This window comes from Micrasema longulum, unplaced genomic scaffold (assembly GCF_059751315.1).
Source record: "Micrasema longulum isolate JH-2025_06_02 unplaced genomic scaffold, ASM5975131v1 h1tg001000l, whole genome shotgun sequence".
NCBI lineage: Eukaryota > Metazoa > Arthropoda > Insecta > Trichoptera > Brachycentridae > Micrasema > Micrasema longulum.
Genome location: NW_028278188.1, coordinates 77,286 through 93,755, shown reverse-complemented (window position 1 = coordinate 93,755; position 16,470 = coordinate 77,286). Strand labels below are relative to the sequence as shown.

General features: G+C 32.2%; 2 protein-coding genes across 3 annotated transcripts; one reads left to right on the top strand and one right to left on the bottom strand.

Annotated features, from left to right (window-relative positions):
• Positions 1-363: 363 nt before the first annotated feature.
• LOC148277627 (klaroid protein-like) lies at positions 364-7,435 on the top strand. 2 transcript variants are annotated; one of them, XM_088232631.1, is made up of 6 exons: positions 364-487; positions 573-988; positions 1,933-2,185; positions 3,306-3,436; positions 5,649-5,816; positions 7,086-7,435. In XM_088232631.1, the coding sequence occupies exons 1-6, from the start codon at positions 430-432 to the stop codon at positions 7,320-7,322; spliced, it is 1,263 nt and encodes a 420-aa protein (XP_088088757.1). In that variant the 5' UTR covers positions 364-429; the 3' UTR covers positions 7,323-7,435. The 2 variants fall into 2 exon arrangements, with proteins under 2 accessions (XP_088088757.1, XP_088088758.1); XM_088232632.1 differs by having other exon boundaries at positions 365-487; positions 573-688.
• A 1,074-nt stretch (positions 7,436-8,509) lies between these two features.
• LOC148277626 (40-kDa huntingtin-associated protein-like) lies at positions 8,510-11,334 on the bottom strand. The gene is made up of 6 exons (XM_088232634.1): positions 11,122-11,334; positions 10,786-11,029; positions 9,775-10,000; positions 9,024-9,105; positions 8,821-8,945; positions 8,510-8,739 (listed from the first exon to the last, which is right to left on the bottom strand). Exons 1-6 carry the CDS (start codon positions 11,184-11,186, stop codon positions 8,567-8,569), a joined length of 915 nt encoding a protein of 304 aa, XP_088088760.1. The 5' UTR covers positions 11,187-11,334; the 3' UTR covers positions 8,510-8,566.
• Positions 11,335-16,470: the final 5,136 nt, after the last annotated feature.

Sequence of the window (16,470 nt, the reverse complement as noted above, 5' to 3'; positions counted from 1 at the left end):
TCGTCATGTTTCGAGTTGGTAACTAACATTTTACGAATTGTGACATATTGCACTTTCACACGCATATTGCACGTTAACACAGCTCACCCCAAATCAACAATTTAAATAAAACCGCAAGCAGAATATAAAACATTATTTTTTGTATTTATAAAATATGACATTTTTAGATTATTTGATGTCAGTTTCTTTCATCAACCGATTTCTTTTTTGAAAATTTGTAGACAACTTGTACTAGAAACACAATGATATTAAGAAAATGTTTTCTGAATGAAAGGAAATTAGTAAAGTTATGTTTTTAAAGAAAAATACTTGCAAGTACTTTGTTTTTTTTAATGTTTAAGTACTGGCAATACTTAAAATGTTTGGTTTTTTGCCCATTTTCAAAAAAAAGAAATTATTTCAATGGCTGTGTTTTGATTTTGTAAGATAATGAGAGCTTGTGGTTTTAAGTTAACAAAAAGGCCAAATCCACAAATACGACTATCAGGTTTAATTTAATTTTTTAGTATATTTAAATTAGTTATGAACATAAAATGTATTTTAGTTAGCTTATAATATAGGAAATATTACAGGGAACACTACAAATAATAGTATATATCAAAGAACAGCAAATGTCACAAATGAAGATTACTTACACATTGAATTAACAGAGGGAATACTTAGTAGAAATGCATCACAGGTTCAAAAGGTGGATGATTTACATGATTCTGATCATTTTAATGTAGACAATACTGACAGTGATGATTTGATAACATCCCATTTAAATGATATGGCATCTCGCAGACGTAATGATTTATGTTGGTATTGTTATCAATATCCATATCCTTGGTGGGTGGCCTTAATTAAACCTATATTTCAAGTGACTTTGGTAATGCTATGTGGATATGGAGTTTCTAGTATTTTCACTCAGTACAACAATATGGCAAAGTCGTTAGATGTACTTTCAATTAATTTACATGAAATCAAAATGGATTTGGAAATATTTGCTGTAAGTTGATTGTAATAATTTATATTAATTAGAATATTCAATAAAAAGCTTGGATCATCATTTTGGCACGGAAAGCAATGACATTTTAATAATTGTTTTTATAAACAATGCGTTTTTACTAAATACATACAAACATATTATGCAATTCCATTGAATCATTTTAAAATCTATTGTTTTTTTACTTACCTTTATAAATATATTTTATTTTTATATTAATGTAAAACGTAATGATTTTTTTTCTCTTTTGGGCTATAATTGTTTTTCTATTTCTTCAAAATTATTTTTATTTATGGGAAACATATTCGATAACCATATTTGCCGCAGCAAATCGGTTTCTTAGAACAGGCATTTGCCCATATAGGAACCGATTGCAACATTAGGCATACTTATATTTCTGGCTTGTCGACCCTTCATATACTGAGCCTACTCCCAGTATAGGAAAAAATTGTCAGAGTGTTTTTTGTGCCATTTTGTTACATATGAAATGTATATATGAATAAATAAATATTATGAAAAGTGAGAATATGCATGTTACTGAATTATAAAATGATCCATTTCTTAAATTAAACAAATTCCATGATTAGTAATTTAATTTACTTGCGCTCTTGTAAAGTACACCAACATTTAAATTTTGGGGTGATTTCATTGTAAAATAACTGTGTTAGAAAATGGGAAACAAGTAGTGAGAGAATGAGGTGGGAACCTCGGAAATGGAACCATGTCCATTCCTTAAATGGAGCATACGGTCTCCGCAAATTCCTTCCCGACTTTTCGGCCGGCAGTCAACTTTTTTGAGTCGTCGATGACCTGTCAGCAGTGGACGTGTACTTTACTGCTGTCGATTTTAATTTGTTTAAATTTATTTTGGACAATTTCAATGTAAATCTAATTTAATTTTTGAAAGGGTAAATTAAATTAAATTAAAATTTTGTATTGCTTCTTAGAGAAGTTTGAGAAATGCAAATGAAGAGCAGAAAAAGTCGGACCACCAAATACACGATATTATGATGATCGTATCGAAGCTGACATTACTCACAAATCAATCGGCAGAACAAAGGAGTTCGATGGAACAGGAGAACTTAAATTTGATTCAAATGCTAAATTCTGCTGAGAATATTAAAGACGTTGTGAAGAGAGAAATCCACGAATATGATGCAGATAAAACTTCAAGGAGTGACTACGCATTAGAATCGGCGGGTAACATAAAATATAACTAAAAAATTACAATAATATTTTATATTGTTTGTATTTAAAGCATTAAGTTTATGGTTGAACATTTCAAGATGTAGTCCATCTCTTCATAAGGTAAATACTAAAACATGCACAATTTAAGAGATGCAACAATCATCGGTTCCAATGCTGAAAAAAACTGAAGCATATTAACATAATTTTGAAAGACATCCTTCTGTCGTGCTGCCAATTATTCAGCTAGGTCAATGAAACCTCCAAAAAGTAGTTATTATGGGGTATACCCCAGACCCATTTTCAGGGTATTTAATAACTGACTTAAATTAATGTGTTAAATCACGTTCTTCTAAACGGTTTATTTCTCTCTCCAATGGTGCTACAGCCCATATCCTACTTTGGCCACCTGCAACATTCGCCTCCAACTCCGTCTGTCTTCAGCCGCCATCTTAGAATTTGTAACTTGAAGAAGCTGATCTGCATCTTTTCTAACTTAATCCTCCCATCTCAGCTTGGGTCTTCCATATAATTTCCTTTCACCTGGGTGTCCGCTCATTAGTCTTTTGGGATGCGTGAGTCAGGCATTCGCTGTACATGTTTGGACATCTTAATCTATATAACTTCTTATGTGTCGAGGTGCTTAGGGCCTGGTTATCTAATTATCTTCTCTCCCAGGTCTGCAGATTCTTTGCAGTATTTTTCTTTCTAAAGTGTCCTGCGTCTCAGCCATCTTCTCTGTCAGTGTTAACGCCTCAAACCCATGCAGTTCATATAATTGTTTTGTATATGGTGATTTTGGTTTTTCTGGGGAAGTTACATAATTTGAACACTGGCAGCAAAGAGAAGTATGTTTTATTGGCTGTTGTGAATCTTTTCATTATTTCTGCTGGATCCTCATTATTATTTAACTATGTAATTTATTCACTCTCAAATAATTGATTTATTTACCACAATTTTTTGTTAAGCCACAAGGACCAACTATGACGGAGAGAAATAAAATATTCTACCACAATGTCAAAAATCCACAAAATACAATATTTCTTCATTTATCTCAACATTTTTTAAACAAATTTTATGATTTCTGAATCTTTTCCATCTCATTAGTTTCATGCTACCTTTTTTTATATTTCAGGGGGGAAAATACTAAGTATTCTATCCAGCAAGCCTTATATCATAGAGACTGGATCTATAATCTCAAGGGGGTGGAACTTTTTAATGAGATTGATGTGCAATCCCAATGAATCTGCCAGGCCAATCCTTCAGGTAATAGGTTATAAACCTAGTAAGTGCCTAGACTTATACACACTATTTCATTTATTTTATAAACTCCCAGAGGGCTCTTACAATATATATGTAGTTAAAAATTCCATAAAGTATTATAACAAATGACATAAAATAGAATCATTATTACACTAAATATGTTAATATGTAATTATAAAAAAAGAAAATGGAAATAAAGTAAAGATGGATAGAAATGAAAAATACATTAAAAAGATGAGAATTGAGGAGAGAGGACGGTCATTCAATGAATGGGATAGCTGATTTCATTTCAGCAGGAGTGGTGTGGAGCAAGTCCAACACCTCAGCATAATTATTTGCAGTTCTGTGGATGCGTGCCAGGGGAGAATGGTGGGTGAAGTTTGCTCTATTGTACTCACATTGGAACATGTGTTGGAGTCTGGTGGTCTTTGAAGGTACAAGAAAGTTTATCAGGGACAGTAATTTTGGGCAATCTTTTAGAGTACATATCACTTTGTGCATTAGAGTGAGGTCAGCAATTGTCCTTCTGGTGGAGAGCAATGGTAATCTCAACTCAGACATCAAAGTTTGGTAGCAAATTTCATCTACAGCTTTACCTTTTTTGAACTGTATGTAGCGTAAAAACTTCCGCTGAACCTTTCTAAGTTAAAAGAGTTGCAGTTGTACAAAGGGGTCCAGACTGACGATGCATATTCCAGTTGTAATCAGACCAAGAACACAATACAGAGATTTCATTAAAAAAAATGTTACTAAAATTAGTTGTATTCCGGATAATGAAGCCCAGCATCTGCATAGCCTTATTAGCAATTGTCATTCTATGCTGCGTTAAGGTTTGCTTTTCATCAAAAGTTACCCTGAGATCTCTGATTTGTGGTACTGTAGTTATTAGGGTCGTTAATAGAGTATGATGATGGAATGAGGTTTCGTGAACGACAAAAAGACGTGTGAAAACATTTGTTTACATTTAAAAACAAATGGTTGGATTCGCACCACTTAAGAAGTATATCGATATTCCCTTGAGGGTAAAGTTTGTCATTTTGAGCAATTTATTTCTCTAAATAGCTACAAATCATCAGCATATAGCAAGAAATCTACATTCAAATATTCATAATCACACTGGCCATACATTATGGTGCATAGGGCCAGGACCATATTTTCCATAAGGGTACGAGCCCAGGGCCCTCGAAACTACAAAAAGGGCCCCTGCAAGGCCTAAAACTGCCCTACATAGGGCATTGCATTGGTACACTAAATGCAGCATATATCTATAATTTGTTACACGATGGTAATCAGCCTTGCGCTTCGGGTGTCAGTCTAGGAACATGAAATGTTGCAGTGTTTCTAATTAATAGTTCATGTTGGCCTCAAGCATGGTAGGCGAACGAAAGCGCCAACCACTACACTACAAGGTGGACTTATCTCCGTTAGATTTCCTTATTCAGGATATATACCTGAGTGGCTATCAAGTCGAAAGCACTCGTCTAGGAATCTGGCTCTATTTCACATACAGATAATTTTTAGATTTTTCACGTGACACTATTTAAAAAAGGCTATTCATAAATATTTTTTACACAAATAATTCATTTAGCAAGTTTAGAGACATTTTTTATTTATTTTCAAATGGAAGTGGCTTACTTTTTGCATGGTTTCAGAATAGGCGTGGGTACGGAAAACACAATAACCCAAGAAATTACTAAACATCTCGTTGGTGGTAAAAATTGCTTGGCAATATTTTTGGACTTACCTAAGGCTTTCGATACGTCTGTCGATTTATATCTACTGCCTTTATTTTTATTTTTTCTATGTATTGATAATATAATATAATACTGTTTTTATTTTTTTTTTTTGACTGGCTTAGAACGCGGTAAATAACCCTAGTTAGATAGTCAAAGCAACATTGTATAAATGTATAATTTTATGTATATAATAATATAATGTTATAATAAATATTAAGTTATAATATAATATGAATTGTTATTTGGATTAATTACTGACCTCACTGTTATTATTATTACTTATGAGCTTTTATTTTGTATGGAACAGGGAAAGAAAATAAAGGCACCTAATCCATTGTGCTTTCTAGAATAAAATTAATATTGCAAAAAACTTGAATAAGAAGGAACCTGTAACAATTATGTTTGCTGTTATTTTTTTTCAATTTGATTTATTTTTGTACATTAAAAAAAATATGTATAAAACTCATATTAATTTGTAGCCTTCAGTGAACCCTGGGCAATGTTGGGCATTTGAAGGGGTCAGCGGAAGTGTGATTGTAGAGCTGCTAGCCAATATTTACATCACTGGCCTTACTCTGGAGCACATTCCCGCCAGCATCTCTCCCACCGGAGAAATATCATCTGCTCCCAAGACTTTCAGCTTTTGGGTATTTTATAAGTTTTATTTTAGAAAATTTATTTATTTTATATATGACGGCAGTTCACATGATTTAAATTTCTGTTTAGTAAAATTTTACATAAAGGCTCTACTTTCCAAGATAATTGAACAAGAAAGTGTTGAAACATGTGTTGGCGTTGTACTGTACACATGTTTCAATAATTTGTCCCACTCTGTTTCATTGAAATATTGCGTATCTCTTTCAACTTATTTTTTAAATGTACCTACACTTAAGATAATATTTAGTTTTAAATCAATTTTCCTTACATTGTATAATATTCACCAGTCTGAAGATGCCCATTGGAGGGTGAAAGCGCTAATTGGTCAAACAAATAAGTGGAAGTGTACCAAGTATTTTTTAATTAATAACTTATTTGTAAATATAGGTTATTACAATGGAATCCCATCAAGAATTGACAATAAATAATTTAATATATTGAGTTTTTCTACTGACATTTTTTGGTGGAACTGCATTTTAATTATAATAATAAAAATACTTTATAGTTTTATTCCACTTTTATTTATAATTATTTTATAAATTTTTTACCAGTGACCGGGTTTCGTCGTGACCGACATCGTCAGACTGTTGACGTCTGACGACCAGTCTGACGATGTCGGTCACGACGAAACCCGGTCACTGGTAAAAAATTTATAAAATAATTATAAGTAACAGTGAAATAAAACTATAAAGTATTTTTATTATTATAATAAATAATTTAAATAAAAAAAAAATATTATGGATATAAACCATTCTTTTCATTCCCATAAAATTTAACTTTTACATTCTGTCACAAATAAAGGTATTATAATGAATAAAAAAATCAGAGAAAACTTTCACGAATAATATTATATTCCAAAATTCTTCACCCATGCTATCAATATTCCCCATAATTGGGAAAACCCCACCCCCTCCACCACACATTACCTCGTCCCTTTCACCCGACCCTATCAGTACCTATGTAGTAATCTGTGTATATATTTTAGTTTAGTTTATATTTACACCTGATGATGGGTAATTCAGAATACCTGAAACTAGTTGTGTTATAAAATATAAAACTCTTATGTGGTAAAAATTACAAAGTGTTTCATTTCAAATAAATCAACCACAAACTTAGTGCTTCAAATGTAAAAGCTCTACATAACCTCCAAAAATATGAATACACATATTATATATTGTATTCAAAATGCGTGTTTATTTTAGGATGGGTAAAATGAACATAATATCTAGAGATAATACATAAAAATCTTTTGATTGCAGGGCATTGAAAATACTGTGGACTACGATTCATACTTTTTTGGTGAATTTGTATATGATAAAGATGGATCACCAGTTCAGTACTTTGATCTTCAATATAATTCCAATGAACTCTTTAATATTGTCCAGCTAAAAATTCACTCCAACTGGGGGAATCCTGACTACACCTGCATCTATAGATTGCGTGTTCATGGAAGACTAAAGGAATCAAAGTTAAGCAGTTATGATAAAACTCCATAATTACTGCTTTTAATATAAATATCGATTATTAATAATTAAGTTTCATTATTTTGTTTTATTTGGACAACAAGCGTTTTCACCTAAGTAGGCATTTTCAGGACTAACACTTATACTATTCTCTCATCTCCCAAAAACCCATAAAAAAAAAATAATGAGTTAAAAATGTTTTAAATGATCCTGAAATGTTACTAGTCCTGAAGATGCTTATTCAGGTGAAAGTGCTTTTTGGTCAAATAAAACAAATAAAACTTAACCGAGGAATTTTACTGATATTTATGTCAAAATCATTATACGTAATTTAATATTCTTAGATCTTTAATGATGTTATATTGCATAAATATATTCTATAATTTTAACTGTCATAATTGTTAAAAGTTAATAATAAAATAATATAGTTGTATATGTGTGATATTTTGTTTGTTTTTTATTGACATCAGCCATTAATTATATTTTTGATTGACCGTGAGGTCCATATACCGAGTGAAAGACGAAAGGGGGTATTTAGGTTTCTGTTTGTTTTTACATGTTTTATTTGGTTGATTTTTATTTTTATTCAAATATGTAACTTGCGGTGTGGCAGAAATGTGATTTAAAAAAATGTTTTCTGTGATAAACTGTGGTTTTTTAAAAAAAAAAATCCTCCACAACATCCTCTATGTTTTAATAATAGCTTGTCCCGAAGAAGTTAAATTATATTTTGAGATGTGGAATCTCAATGTTCATAGCTGATGCAAACATTGTCTTACATTTTTAAACCGAAGCAATGATTTTACTGTGTAAGAAATCTAAGATGGTTGCGAGATTCCATTGCACATGTCCAAACTTAAGAGAATGGAAAAAAGTTCAACGATTTTGTTGACATGTCATAAATTGAGTAAGAGTATTTTTGATCTTAGTGTCATAAGGGGGTATTAATACCCATCCATGGAACGCATGCATGTCCTCTGATGACGAGGGTTGGAATGTGGCTGACTAACACTGCCACTATCCCACTCAACTTAATTAACCCTAGCAAGTAAATTACTTAATTTTTAAATTAGTCAAAATACGCAGATGTATTAACAAAATAAAATATTAAATTCAATCAAACTGAGGTGAGTGGTAATTAATTATTTGATACAAAATAAACTTTTTAAAACATCTGATTTCCATGTTTTTTTTTTGGGGAGCTAGTCAAAACATTCCAGTGCCAGTTGCATACATTATTCATATTTTTCAATAGTACTTTTTGCTTGAACACTATATTACATCATAGATTTATAGATTGATATTAACGTTTGCATTAGGTCAATTTGTTCAATTGTCAGGTAGTTCTTCATCTCTGTATTCAAATTGATAAGTGTTTTGATATCATTCGTTTTACAGGCAAATAAAACTGATTGCAAGTGAAGAAACAGCTCTGGATGGATGGAACATTCTGTAAGAATTTATTCATAATTATTTTTCCAGAAATGAGAAAAATATTAAGTATAATACTATAAAATAATGTTTAACAAACCTTCATCGTCATGTGATTCAGTATCGGCGCATAAAGTGTACTTCTTAATGAGATTAGCTTCAACTGTAACATTATCAGGAGTCGGCTGAACAATAAGATACAGTAGCAGAATGTTTACCTCGCATCTAGAACCATAAGAAAATATCATATTATATTGATGTTAACTTGAAAATATGTCCATATATTTGACAATGTAAATATACCTCTGGATAAAGGATTTGTAATCTAGAAGTTTGGCAGCTGTGTCCATTATTTTGAATGTTTTTAAAGCCTCTGCATAGTTTTCTAAAAATTTTATGATAAAATGTAATTATAATGTTTATTAGCATTTTATTTGAGGTGAGAAGTAAGAACCAGGATGTTAAATGCAAACCTTGTAAACTCTTTCTTTTTATTTACTTCGCTAAAAACTGCCTCGTGGTCTAATGTTTAGCACGTTTGCCTACCAGGTCTCAGGTTTAATTCCTGTTATGGTTGACATGAAATATTGATTTAATTAGTGTTTTCACACTATATTATTTTCTAGCCCCTGGACTGACACCTGAAGCCTAAGGCTGATCATCTTATCTTCCCGTATCAAAAATGATCAAGATACGCTGCGGTTGGTATATCAATGCAGTGCCCGGTGCACATTTAGGGATGATGGTGTTGAGGAACTGATTAGCTTATTACATGCATTTAAACGTATTATTCATTTTAGTCCCCTGCTATTTTTTAACGAGGTAACTTTAAAACTAATATTTTCCCACGATTAGCAAATCGTAAGCCAGAGGCCTTATATTATTTATTTTTTTATAATTGTATATCCGCACACAGGTCATGCACTTGTGAGATTTTTTGGTTTGTGTGATAGTGTATTTTGTATAATAATTATGTAACATTTATTTTAAGCAAAATTAAATAAAATTAGTACAACAGAACATAGAAAATTTTAACACTTAGTATTTTAATTACCTTTTCTGAGGTATATGGTTGCAATTTTCGATAGAATATTTAATTCAGGGCCAGTTGCGATGGAAGCCGAATTGAAGCCTTTGAGGCAATACTTATAATATTGAACGGCCTCACTGTAGTGACCGAGCTTTTCTAATGCTTCTGCAAGCTCTATAATGACTGACATTCGCTTGGGGGATTTCTCAGGATACTTGAGGTGAGCGTGTAGAAAGGAACTGATAGCTGCCTAGAATATAAAATAATGTCAGCATTATAAAATCAAAATACTGACATCTTAGGGAACAGTGTGGGTTCTTTAAAAATTAACATCTATTACATTGGCAATATCTATTACAATTAATAAATATCTATTACAATGGCAGATTAAGACATAAAAAGCACCTAGCTTCGAACAAACGATTTTCTGGAAAAATTACAATAATGTACCACATTTGGTAGAAATACGGTAAAATGCTGTTAACTTAGACAAAAGCAATATTATTATTATTTAGTTAAAAGCGAGCAGCTTAAAAACAAATCTAGACCATTTTTGTAGTTATTGAGACCAGCTCTTGTGGTAGCTTATTCCAACTATCACCATATTGCTTAGAGCCTCGATTACAATGGGAAGTTAACAGAGTTATCTTAATTTGTCTATAATTTAAAGTAGAATAAAACTTTTGTATGAAGATGTGTAGGTATATTTGTAGGAAAAAAGTATCGAGGCCAGTAACCTGTTTTTTAAATCATACAAATATACACATTTTCGTACAGATATTTCGATTTTACTTAATGGGCGGTTGAAGATAACTCTGTTAATTTCCCATTGTAATTGGGACCCAAGAAATGCTTCCATGGGTTTAGGTTGAATCTGGTTTTATCCAACCTGTCTACATTAAGCTTTTAATAGCATCCATGGTCCAAAAGATATATGCGGATTCAGTTATCGATTTTTAACACAGAATTTTTAACATTTGAAAACACAATGTAAGATGTTGTCCAAGCCTAGAGTGTACCAGGTACATTATTTACCTCCAAATTTTCCCTTCCTGGACTTATGCATTTCAATGAGCTCAATTTAAGTTCCGCTCTCATAAATTGCCTCGCAGACATTAAGAGGTGCTCTGCTGAACCAGCTGAATTTTCCCGCTCACATTTGGCAGCTTCTAAATAACAAATTCCAGCAAATTGTGGCTGTTCCGCTAGCTCACATTGCAAAGCCAAATTACTGAATTCCTCTGTAGCTTCAGATACGTTTGGTTTTCTCATAAATCGTCTGAAAAATATTTAGATAAACATATTATGTTAGATTTAGACACATACATAAATGCACTTCGATAGGTTTAAAAAAATCATTTTAATACGTACTTTTTCAGATTATTTTCTATTGCATTATATTTTTCTATAAATTCTGGTCCTAAGTCAGTAGACATTTATTATTTTATATTTACAACACAGAGTAAAAATGGTTTATAAAAAGTAAACCTTTGAGAGAAAACGTCAAAATTTCTGTCTGTCAAAGTCAAAAAGAAAAGCATAGATTTTCAATGTTGCCAGCTGCATTTCAAAGGAATTTTGTTTGGTGCTAACTAACTGAAAAGGTACCTACCACCATTTTTCTTTCTACATTTTATTGCTTTTTTGTTGATGCTGAGGTGATAACAAACAAATCATCACGCCGTTTCCTCGTAGGAGTAGGCGGAGAGGATAGAATGCCTCATCACTCTTTCATCACTGTCTTTGCACACAGACCTAGCATTCTCTACATTCATACATCTTCGCATGCACGCACGCCGATTATTCCCGCTCTTGACAATGTTTATCTGAAAATATTTGTTAGATTTGGTCATGCCATGTCCTTCTCAGTCTTTCTTGTTTTCCGCATCCACCAACATTTACATCTTGGATCATTTTAGCTATTATTTCGCTGTCTATTTGTTCTACATATTCAAACCAACGCAACACCCCTTTCTTAGTTTTTTCGATAATGCTAGTCTCAGCCTTACATAATGCACGGATTTTGACATTTGTGCACCAATCATACATTGGTTTATTCAGCTTACTTTTGTCACTGTTATTCCAATTCCATACTTAAGCTAGGGTTTCCTAGGACAGCGGTGCCCGTATCTTAACGGTCGTAGTGAACGGTGATGCGGTGGGAAGCCGTCGTAACGTCGTCTAGAGAGTGGTTTCCTAGGGAAACGGTGTTAAATGGTGTTGATAACACCGTTTTCCAAGGAAACCACACTCTAGTCATCTTTACGACGGCTGCCTACCGCATCACCGTTCACTACGGCCGTTAAAATACGGGCACCGCTGTCCTTGGAAACCCTAGCTTTAGTTTCCACGCATAATAACGCCAGTATAAAAATAAGAAAATAAAAGATCATTGCTATGATTGAAAATTTATTGATTTTCAAATTGTATTTAAATTGAATTTAAAATCCAAAATTATTTTATTTTAAAATGTACCTTAATCCAAATGCCCGAGTTTTAAAAGTTCTTTAATACTAAGCATTTTGAAACTAAATATACGTATGTACTGTATATTTATGATTAAATACCTAATATATACTTAAGTCTCATAATCATGATTTCAGATTTCCAATACTTAATATTCACATTAGTATTTATTTATAACAATTGTAATTTAAAATCTCAGTACTTTGATTTTGTCCAAATGTTTGTAAACAAAATACAAAGTTCAAACATAGGAAAAATGGTGAATGTTACAGTGTCTAAAGCAGCCACTTAAAGCAGCCAATCACGGCTTAAGAGCCTAAATTTCCATATTTCCTTATCTAAAATATTCTCTGTCTTTCTTGTAATTTGTAAATAATTTATATTGTTTTTAGAGTTGGTCTTTAGATTTTATAGCACTTCTAATAGGTACGTATTTGAATTATTTTGAAAAATAATCTTGCCTTCACTAAAAATACAATTTCATCTATAAATTAATTTTTGACGTTTCATAAATAAAAAATAGTCCGTATAAAAAACCATTTATCCAATAATCAAGTTACGTCGGTATTTCAGTTTCAGTGCTGCAGAGCAGCGTTTATTTTATAATTAAAAAAATACATACAAGAATTTATTACCCATTTTTTCACCTATGTTCGGAGGAATGAAGAATACAAGACTGTGTGAAATAGAACCAGAACCCTAGACGAGTGTTTTAGGCTCGATGGCTACTCTCAAGTAAAAACCCCGAAAAGGGAAATCGAGTGGAGATAAGTCCGCTTCGTAGCGTAGTGTTAGAAGCTTTAGCCTACCATGCTTGAGGACCCAGATTTGATTCCTGGCAGTCAATTTTTTTTTTTTTCAATGTGTAGGCACCGGAAGCGAAAGACTGATCACCTTATCTTTATGTAACAGATGATCAAGATAAGTCACATTTAGTGTTCCCATGTAGTGCCCTATAGTAATAATAAAACATATTTTTAGCAGTAACATAATCAAATTACGCAATTTATAACTGTGATTTTTATTTGATTACCTTGACTCTTCTTTTTTAGATTACATGCCTAGTAAATTGGTCACAAATTAAAATAAGAAAAATCGGATCTGAGTTTTGCATGTTTTGATTAAGCTAATTATTTTGTATGTTTGTTTACCAAAAAATAAATTAAAGGAGTTCTACAGCGTGTATGATAAACTCTGTCGCATCCGAAACCACGATGATTGGTATGAGCAAGATGGCATAATGGCGTATTGAAAAAATAATTACAGTAATATTGGGAAATACACATATAACATTTTACTCTACTATTAGGGATTAGATATATTCAGGTGTCCTTTAAACCCTGTCACATCCGAAACCACGATGATCAGTATGGACAAGAAGACATACACCGCAAGACAAAAAAAATTACGAGTTTACCTGCTACCGCGCCCCTTGACTTTACTGAACCCTTTTTCTAAGAAATCCTTTATCGATACCTCTTTCTTTTGTTTAATAAATTAAGGACACTATGTGTCACCTTTCTACAATATTTACATTTTAAAATGTCTCAACAGTCTTGTTTTACCCGCGTTTGAGTGAACATAACACAACAATCATGGAAAGTGCAAAGCAAATGTCGATTGCGATAAAATCCAAAATAATCACATTGTCGCAAAAAAACATATCTAATTGTGAAATATCTCATCGAGTTGGGTATTCAGAAGGTGCAGTGAGGTTTTTATTAAAAAAAAACCAAGAAACTGGATCCATAGAACGGAAAAAAGGAAGCGGACGGGGGCGCGTGACATCTGCCCGAGATGATCGCTTAATAAAAAAAATTGTTATGCGCGATCGATTTTTAACGGCACCTGAAATACACGCAGAGGTGCAGTCTACCAGCACATCAACATTTTCAGTAAAAACAGTGTCCAGGCGGCTGTTGGAGCATGGTTTCCAAGCACGGAGTCCCGCAAAGAAACCATTACTCACGGACAAAATGAAGAAGGCTAGACTGGATTGGGCGAAAGAGCACCAGAATTGGACCTTGGAGGATTGGCAAAATGTTGTTTTCTCTGATGAATCAAAATTCAACCTTTTTGGTTCAGACGGCAGAAAGATAGTTCGACGAAAACGTGGGGAAAGATATCATCCGTCGTGCGTCACTCGAACCGTTAAACATTCACCCTACGTGATGATTTGGGGGTGCATGACAGCATACGGTTTAGGACCTCTAAATTTTGTACAGGGTACGATGAATGCCATTCAGTACAAAAAAGTGTTAAAAAAACATATTATTCCAACAATCGAGGACATTACGCAGTATACCGCGGACCCAATTTTTCAGGACGATTCTGCGCCGTGCCATAGAGCCCGCACTGTGAGTACAAATATATATATTTTTAAATGCATTTTGTGACCACATGATAAATAATTTATTGTTTTTTTATAGATCAATGAATTCAAGGAGAAAATTGGCTTAAAATCGTTGACGTGGCCCGGGAATAGCCCTGATTTGAACCCGATAGAAAATTTATGGGCGATTATGAAAAAAAAAGTCGGGAAAAAAAAATCAAAAAACATTGAGGAATTAAAAAAAAACTTAATTCAAGTTTGGGAAGAAGAAATAACATCAGAAATTTTAGATTCGCTTTACGCTTCTCTAAATAATAGAATTTTACATGTTATAAAAAATAAAGGTGAATTCACTAAGTACTAAATATTTTTAAATGTTATAAATATGTTTAAATGTAAAATACTTTAATTTAAAATAAAGCGATAAGAACCTACTTCTTAAATATGAATTAAAAAATAACATGTCTTTTATTATTCCATCACAAACACTCGACCATAAATGAACCGTTATGGGTCTCTAAGGTTCGGGTAATCTGATACCTGATATATAATGGCAATTTCTAAGTACAATTCATGAGTAAGATATTTTATTTTAACCTTGAAATAACGAGTAGTCATCACATATGTCAAACAATATAAAAAAAACTAATTAAATATCAAGAATAATTCATTATATGTCAATTTTAGTTTTTTTTGAGAACTCGTAAATTTATTTGTCTTGCGGTGTATTAGTATATTAACAAAATATTTAGAACGAACATTTAAAAAAAAAGAAAGTATTAAAAAAAAAACAAATGGTTGCGTATTTCGGCAGGGGAGAAGCGAGGGGGGCGCCGCCGCGCGGTTGATGATATATCAGACTCCCCCCTCCCCCTCCTCCCTTCTTCCCTGCAGAAGTAAGCAACCATTTGTTTTTTAAATATTTTTATTTTTGTAAATTTTATTCGTTCTAAAAAATTATGTTAATGTGCCCATTTGTCTTCTTGCTTATACTGATCATCGTGGTTTCGGATGTGACAGGGTTTAAAGAACACCCTGTATATATATTTCTTTAATGTACACATTACATCAATATTATTTTTGCCATGAAGATTAATTTTTTTTCTTAAAATGCCTAACAAAAATTGTCATGAATATGCTACTAGACAAAAGGATAAAATAAGACTAGCATTATTGAAAAGAGCTGAGTCGCAAAATTGTTTGATGTATAAGGGTTTAAAAATGTATGATGAGATGCCTGAATGTATGAAGAATGAAAAGTGTCTGAAAGAATTTAAAAATAAATGTATAAGTTACTGTAAGGAAATGTAAATATATATAGATGATGTAAATGTACATAATAGTTTATATTAGTTTTAATAAAAGCTAACTTAAGAAATAAAAAAAAAAATAAAAAAAATGAATAAAGATTACTATTATTATTGTATTATTATTAATTAAGGAACGTTTCATTATTGAATAATAAACCAAATGGTTGCTTACTTCTGCGTAGCGCAGATTTAGCTACACCCTCCGCACTTCTGTTTTCTCCCCTGCAGAAGTAGGAAACCATTAATTAAAAAAAAAAAATTTTTTTAGTTCTTTAACGATTCTAAATTATTTTTTTAAATATGCCAATACGCCTTCATGCTGATTCAGATTATCGTGGTTTTGTATGTGACAGAGTTTACCATACACGATGTACTCTGACCTGCTAAGTTAAAAGGCAGTATCTAGCAAAAATGTGTTTTTTTCATTAAAAATGGCATTCCATCTGATAAATAATTTTATTCTTTCTAAACAAAAATTAAATGAAAAAAAAACTGTTTTGATAAATACAGTAAAAAAATACCAACCAAATACTTAAAACCTCAATTTCTTCAAAACTTTTAAAATGTTTGTTACCGCTTTCTTGCTTGGCAAGGCAGTGTTTTTTGTACACA